At 41.7% G+C, this 8,540-nt stretch overlaps 1 protein-coding gene across 1 annotated transcript in view; it reads left to right on the forward strand.

Moving 5' to 3' along the window:
* LOC108690916 (pituitary homeobox x) overlaps positions 1-5,781 on the forward strand; it is a 38,058-nt gene extending 32,277 nt beyond the window's left edge. The window contains exon 4 of the mRNA XM_018198468.1: positions 4,960-5,781. Coding sequence (XP_018053957.1) covers positions 4,960-5,781 — 822 coding nt within the window. The remainder of the gene's footprint in view (positions 1-4,959) is intronic.
* The last annotated feature ends 2,759 nt before the right edge of the window (positions 5,782-8,540 follow it).

Genomic DNA, 8,540 nt, shown 5'->3' on the forward strand with positions numbered 1-8,540 from the left:
TTTTCAGCTATTAGTTTATCTCTTATTATTATCTTATTCTAATTTTGTTACTGATAGGCTTTTTAACAGCAATTTTGCTGAACCTACGCCTAACCATTTGCAAGCTACTATTGTCTATTGTATTATATTAACTATATCATACTTTATGTCTATTACTCCATCAACATGTCTTTTTCATATAGCTTTGCAATAAATTAAATTAAATTGAATTAAATTAAATTAAATTAATTTGAAAAGCCGAAAATTCTTGTAATAAAAAATTCTGCTAAAAACATAAAAGAGATAAGCACAGGTTAAAACTAATTCACGGTGCAATAAAAGAAGAGAGGAAAGAAATATGAGGAACATTGAGGTAACGTTTCATGAGACAAACGAAAGGCGCATCGAATTATGGATAGGCGAAAGGAACGAGATATAGAGAGAAAGAGATAGAGGGAGGGAGAATGAGGAAGCGAGTCTGCGGCGTGAAATCCTCGCGAAGCCCTCGGATATCCGTCGGCTCCTTCACGGAATTTATTTTTAATGAAGTGGCGCGCGCTGGTCCTCGCAAGATTTTCGGGAAACCTACCACGATCCTTCGTGGCCACGGCAACGCTCCTCCTCGAATTATTCTCTGTCTCTATCCTTTCGACGTGAGAAGAAGAGCGAAATAAGGGTAGCAGAAAGAAAGTTAAGAAACAGGATAGGCAAAAAATACAACGGTGAATGTAAGAATAGCTCCGTGCCTTTCTCTTTTTTTTGGAAAGTCCCTCTCGAGGAATACAAGACAACGCGCGTGCACGACCAGGATAGTTTTGCGAGTTTCGAGAGGTCGTAGGTGTACGATACGTCGGGAAACGGAATCGGAGGGATGGTGGATAATATAATGATGGCGTCGGTTGGGCGAGGAGGGGCGGGGCTACGAGGGGATCAATATTATCCTCCTCCACCTCCGTTTCCTCGTCCATGCTCTCTCTCTCTCTCTCTCTCTCTCTCTCTCTCTCTCTCTCTCTCTCTCTCTCTCTCTCTCTCTCTCTGTCTCTCCCTGTCTCTCTACACCCACGACTAACCTTCTCTCAAACTCCCCCTCGAAGTTCCCCTCTAGTGCGACCACCATCACCATCTCCACCCTACGAGAGAGAATGTCAGGTTCTCTCCCTACCGTCTCTCACAGCCTCCTCCTTTAGCTCGTCCTTCGGTTTCTCTTTCCTTCCTCTTTCATCTTGTAAAGGACGCGAACTCGCACGAATTCACGCGAACGTTTCGCACGAAATGAACGAGATCGTTAACCTAGACGCACAAAAACGTAAAAAAAAAAACGTAAGCTATATCGGCAGATTAAATTTTTGGTGTTTACATGTCGCAACAGTGCTTTAAAGTTTCTTACATTTTATAACAAAAAAAAAACTCTATTTTGTGCCAATATGAAGTGAAAGAATATCAGGCTTTTATATCTACTTAATTTGTACTTAAATGTAACCAAGTCATCGATAAGACTTAACAATACAAATTTATTCGCATATAGATTTTGATTTATTCGCATATAGATTTTGCGAATAATGCAAATGCGATAACTTGCTTTCAACTCTAATAATCGCTATTCGTTATAATTTTTATTCTAAAATATATGATGTTTACATAAAACCTATTTTCAAATTACTGATTTATTTACCAAAAATGTTTTGCAAAATTTAAAAGAGGCAGATAGTAACGATTTTAAATTTTATATTTATTTTATATTTATTTTATATAAATATACATTATTTCGCAAACTTGTAGTCGAAAATGGACAATAGATATTTTAAGTTAATTTTATCAACAAAATAGCAATTTCAAATTTTGATTTGATTTAATTATAAATTCATTGTGGGCATATTTATAAACAGTGTAGTAAATTGATGCAATAAAACGATGTCCCAGTTCGGTAGAATATCGTCTGAAAACTGTTCCACTTAGATAGGCCTTACTCAAGAGCCGGGCTTCGGTAAGACTCGGTTGTAAGACTCTCTTGACCGAGGAACTAACAGCGCGACGTGGCGCGCAACTTCTGAGCGCAATGGAACAAATCGCGGTTACCCGGAGAACCCGGAGAGCCCGATGTTAAGTCACGGGATTACCGCGGACGGGCCGGTGCGGTATTCGAGGATGTCTATGTAGCACGAGGGTGTCTACGTAGACTCGGTAGACGTATGTGCGGCGCGGAAGACGACCATAGGAAAGAGCGACGCCGACGATGAAATGCGACAGAACAGAGGGGGCCGTATGGGGGTGTGATTGATGAGGCATCCCCGGTCACGGTCTCATTACATTTATATAAGCTTTCGTAGATTGAGCCGAACGCGTGCGTGAGCGAGAAGAAGAAAGAGACCGAATGGAGGCTTACACGGTGGCGAGGGGTCGTGATTTGATGAGATTTTATTGCTCGAATGATGTGACGCGACCATTGTTCTCCGAGTCAGTCGCCAGACGAAAAACAATGGATTCGATTTATCGCATCAACTGGGTTACTGCCTACAATATCGATGTTTTCGACGTTACCGTATGAGAATCGATTTGATGGAGTTTTAAATTTATTAACTTATTAAAAATTACACAACTACAGTAAACATGCAATTTTGTGTGAACACAGATTTTATGTATCGTAGCTTGATACGTCAGTATTTTGTGAATATTCGTCAAATTGGATTGGAAATAGCTATTAATGAGATTAACATAATATACTAATTAATTATATCATAAATTATTATCGGAATGCGCGATGTGCCCGTTGGTATATTTATGTTTCAAGCGCGATTTCTCTCACGATTCACAGATCATTTGATCAATATATAGTTGAATCCAGTTGGTCAAGCGATAGCTTTCACTCGAGTTCGAGCATATGTATGTACGTTCGTCGATGGATTTACGAATCAAAAGCGTTAAGATTCTCCTGGGTCATTGCAGATAGCTTCAGTCAAGATTCCGCGACGCTGTTAAACTTTATGGGCGCGGCATCTTGTGTGTACACGCTGCGCCTTTGCGCGAGAGAGTTTATTGATTCTCGAGTCGCGGCATCTTTCGCCCGCCGTACCATTCTGTCCTATCGAATTTACTCCCTCCTGGCTTACCGTCGTCGCCCATAGTGCCGCGGCTACCGGGCCGCTTCGTAAAATCCAATGATGTTTCTCATGCGGCTTACCGATGCGAAAAAAATTCGCACCTACGTATATCTCCCAGGGTGGATCAAAGGTAAGTCGTTTTTTATTAACAAAAACCAATAACATCGTATTAATTTCGTATAAATACTGTTATAAATGGTCACAGAAATATAACGATAAGTATTATTTTTTAAAGAAAATTGATGCAAAGCTATGCGTGTGAATTAGTGAGCTTTTATGTTAATCGATTCGTAGGCCTCGAACATTTTTGTCAATTACATTGTGAAAAATTGTTTATGATAAATATTTTTCACAATTTTACGCAGGTTTATTTTACATAATCTTATATTCCTCGGATTTAATTTGACCTTCATTAAATGAAAAAAATTATTCAATTATGTTAACTTTAAGCAAAGATACATTAATTTAAAGTACATTGAACCCGCGAACACCAGTTAGGGTTAAAATTCCAATTTTCTTTTACACATCTATCCACCATTATTGTCTCGATTATTCCGTTAGGTTATACAATGAAGGTTACTAGCAAATTCGGGCTGTTACAATGAAGTTCCAAGAATAATCGTTGAGAGGAAAGGACATTATTCTTCATTAGCTAGTCTTCCGCCCCCACTTTCAATGACCCGTCGCGCCTCTTAGCGTTTCCACGGCGTGATCGTAAGGCCATCCATCTTACAGAGTATTCCGTCGACTTGCTTCACCCTCAGTATCTTTCCCCCTTTTCTTCCTATCTTGCTCCTTCTCTCTACCAGCTACTCAACTCTCTCTTCATCGAATACTTACACCACGACCCTTCGCGTATGTCGCGTTTTCCTTCCCCTTGCCTTACAGTTACGCGAGAGCGACGGGTATCTAAGCGCAACCACCCGTATAATTGTTGGGGGCGAGTAGGGACGACGATGCGACGGGACGAGCGTCGTTAAGAAAGAGAGGCACTGAAGAGAGTCGGAGGACGCTGGTAGGTTCGAGGTTGAAGGGCGAGCGAAGGGATAAGGAGGGTGGAAACGGCTGACGACGTTCACCGTAGTATCGAGCGTGAGAGAAGGGCCGCCTTGAATTAACGCCGTCATATTTCAGGATGGAGAAGCTCGCCGGGGTTTTCTTGCTATTTGTCTCAAGACTCGCTTACCGTCTACCACGGAACGGAACCGCCGCTCGTTGTTCTCTTCGTTGCGTTCGTGACTAATAACCCGTGGCATGCGAACATTCACGAAATCTGGCAAGAAAACGGAACGCATGCTGTGCCTTCCCTCCGTTTTCTTCTCCGTTTATTCTCAATGTATGAGCTGTACATGTTAAAAACAAAATCTGGGAACGGAGGGTAGCATCTGTACATCATGAAAAAAATTATCTCTTTAAAATATTGGTTATGCTAAAAATAGAAAGGAAATATCGAAAAATATAATCGATATCTCTCTATTAAAGAAGCCCTGCACTAATTATATGAAAAATTAGGTCCCGATGAAATAAATTAGTTTTCATATATTGTATAATGTAACTTACAAGAAACAAAAGATGTTATAGACATAAGGTTCAATAATGAATAATTTTTGAACTATGGTACATTAAAGATATAAATCAATTGTGTTCACTGAGGTGTTCACATCTTTAATGCACCATAATTCAAAAATCATCCATTATTAAGCCTTGTGTCTACATCTTTTCTTCATCACACTATAAACTACATTATATATGAAAATTAACTGGATCATTTTACCGGAACACAAATTTCCTTATAATTGCGAGATCCTTTCTCAAATAACATTCTACACATTATAATTAACAGACACATTTTTCTTGCAACGTTTTGTTTTTCTGTTTGCAGGTCTGGTTCAAGAACAGGCGGGCGAAATGGCGAAAGAAGGAGCGTAACGCGATGAACGCCGCCGCGCAGGCCGCAGCGGATTTCAAGTCGGGCTTCAGTACAGCCAGTCTGAACGGCTTCATCACTCAACCGTTCCCAGATCCCGACACTCTCTACAGCTCGTATAGCACGTACAACAACTGGGCGGCTAAAGTACCATCGCCGTTGAGCGGCAAGAGCTTTCCCTGGATGAACACTCTGGGCTCAGTTGTGCCTGCGGCATCGCATCATCATCATCACGCTCAGGTCAGCCCAGTGAATCCCTTTAACGCCGCAGCGACGTCGGTCGCAGGCAGCCACGTGGGTGGCATGTCAGTTTCGGTCGGTCAAGCGGCCACATCCATGTTACCGGGTATGGGTTCTGGTCTCGGTGTCGCGAGCTCGCCGGTCGCCGCGTCCGGCGCGGCGTGTCCGTACGCGGCGCCGGCGGCACCGCATCATCCATATGGACCACCGGTTTATACGCCTCACCATCGATCGCCCGAATCCTGTACAGTGATGACATCGAGTAGCATTGCGTCGCTACGAATGAAGGCGAAACAGCATAGCAGTGGTTATGGCGGCGGTGGTGGCGGCTCATTCGCAGGCGGTACTACAGGCGGTACCACAGCCGGAAGTATAAGTCCCGTAAGTTCGAGAGCGTCTTCCGTCGGCGGTGGCGGTGGTGGTGGCGGCGGTTTGAGCGCTTGTCAGTACGCGTTAACAACAACGGCCGGAGCAAACCCTCATTCCCCAGGCGGTCCCGAGGCGCACGCTAACGCCACTGCCAGGGCCCAGGTCTGAGGCGAAGCGGGGGCTACGTCTAGCCCCCATCATCACAGCGTAACGAATCCAAATTCTGGAAGTTCCCTCAGCGGTGGCAGTAATCAAGTGGTGCCTCCGTCCGCCACTGCTGCGACCGCTGCAGGTCAGCCGAGCGACAATCAGCTCAGGTCGCAAGAGTGACCCAGGCCTAGGTCCGCCGCCTCGCCGACGCTATCGTCGACGCCCTCGTCGACGACCTCGCATCCGCATTATCTTATGTATGATGAGGACGGGACTGCGGCGGACCAAAAGATGGAAGTGGACGAGCGAGGTGTTATCGAGGCGAGTAGCATGGTGAATCCCGAACAAGTGGTAGCAGCTACTGCCGGTGGTATTGGCGTGGGAGTCGGTGTAGGGGGACCAGGTACGGCCACTGGGACTGGTACCGGATTGACTGGTTACTGGCAACACGCGACTACCGCCACCGGCTACTGGCCATCGTTGTTCGATTGTTGGACGACGCCACCGATCGCATCCGGTTCACAGACGCTGTCTTTGCCGCGGGATGACGATTGAGGCCAGTAGAATTTTATCGACTATTCATGCGTTGGCGCTGTCCAGCTTCTCCCAATTTGTCGCGAAATCTCGTTTTGTTTCATTAAACATTGAATGTTTGATTTAAACGAAAATGATTCAGAGATATCACATTTATATTTCCGCCGAAAAACGCAAAAACGATTTCATTGTAGTTAATTAAAAATATATAGTAATGACTTCTTCACATGCCTTTATAAGTATATTCATAAGTATCGAATGCGAAGTCATTTATTGAATTACTTTAATACTTATGTATTAATTAATACTTGACTGATTGAAATTGAACGATGCGATGCAAATTTCGTCATAGAATTATTATAGAAATATTTTATTTGCGAATCTTAAATTTCTCTGACAGCTAATAATCTTCAATTTCGAGATCTTCGTAAAACTTGAGGGTAAAGCAAAAGGGTAAAGAATCAGTCTATCACGATAGAAGAATTGACAGAACATACAATTGCAAATATTTGACTACGTTGTAAATACAAGTATTATGCGAGTAATCGGCTACGTTGGATGCAATTGGCAAACTACAAGTTCGACTAGTCGATGAACTCACATATTCCTCAAGACAGATAAAAGTTAATGGAGTACAAATGTTAAACTTTCGCCGCGATAAAAAGTATATTTAATCCCCCTTCCTTATTTTCATTTTAATATTTTTAATTAAACACGATATATTTATTATTCGAATACGATATTATACACGATAAAAATACATTGCGATAAAGCAACAAAATTACGCTGTAGTATAATTATGAAAAAAAAAAACGAGAAAAAGCTTTCTCTAAAAGAATCATATAGCGTAAACTAATGCTGATTGTATGCTGCATGCTTTAATAATTTTTTTCATATGTAAAATGTGAGGGACGGGGATTAATTTTTAAGAACAACGGCGCTAACAAAGATCTCTCGCGGATCACGTACTCACTATTTTGTAGATATATGTATAGTAGAACGCTGGCTCTTTATGCCGAGCGTAACTGTATACCAAAAAATTGTTACATTGTAATGACGATAATAACGATTATTCAGCAGAATACTAAAATATTATAGGCTGTAAGTAAGCGGATTGTGCGTTGTACAGTGTATGGAGCAAGGAGCATCCTATCGATTAGGCGTACGTTATAAATCTGAATTATAGTATTGTCGAATAATTACTTAAAACAATATTCACAGTATCCTCGCGCGGCGCGTGCAATTGGATTTTTCAAGTCCGTCGATTCCTCTTCCTCTTCGTACTCTCATCGTTCCAACGACAGTGTTTAACTTATACGTATATATCCTTGATTGTGTAAGATTGTGTAGAGAGGCGTTAACGTAATCAACGAAAATGTCCTATTTTTATAAGTAGCTTATTATTTGATAGATCACGCGTTGTGAGGCAACAAAACCAAAGTTAAACCCAAAAAATATCACGTATGTATAGTAATTATGCCGCGCGTTGAAGCCACAGAGATAATTGTATAAATTATTACACATAACGGGGGAGTGTGGTGGTGCGTCGGGAGATTTTGACGGGATGAAACGACGACGAGACACGGCGCGAATCGATCGGCTTCGGAAAAGTCGACATGCGAGCGGCCGATCGCTATAAAGCTCGAGGTATAGTCACGTAAGATAGGCGTAAGAAACGACTGCTATTTTGTATGAATCCCAATGTCGTACAAATGTTCGTCGTAATTACATATCCCAGTCCCTGCGGTGAGTGATTCGTAACGTCACGCAGAATGTTCTTCATTCCCGTTTGTCACCTCACTCGCTACGTGTAAACGTTCCTACTGGGCGATATTGAGCGCCGTAAAAGGCCCCGTTTGTAATCTAGTCACAATAAAAACCAATTCTATTCTAAAGCAACGACTCGGAACTATATCCCCTACCCGTGCGAGAGTTCGCCGATAAGATTACAATTTTTATTTCGTACTAATTTGTTTTATGATCTAGTGGTTTTAAGATTGGCCTCTTTTATATTTAAACTTTACAAAAGCCACTATAATGAAACAATATCATATTTTGAGACAAAAAATACAAGAGTAATATGAATTATAATAAATCAAGAAAAACTGTAAAATTTTAAAAATAGACTCTCGTCTTCCAAAGATTAATGAATCTCTAAAAGAGGGTATAACTTTTTTTGTGACTGTTCGAAGATCGCTTTATTTCTACATCTTTTTCTTATGTTATTTTTCTTCATAGAAACT

The sequence above is a fragment of the Atta colombica genome, unplaced genomic scaffold (assembly GCF_001594045.1).
Source record: "Atta colombica isolate Treedump-2 unplaced genomic scaffold, Acol1.0 scaffold38, whole genome shotgun sequence".
NCBI classification, from domain to species: domain Eukaryota; kingdom Metazoa; phylum Arthropoda; class Insecta; order Hymenoptera; family Formicidae; genus Atta; species Atta colombica.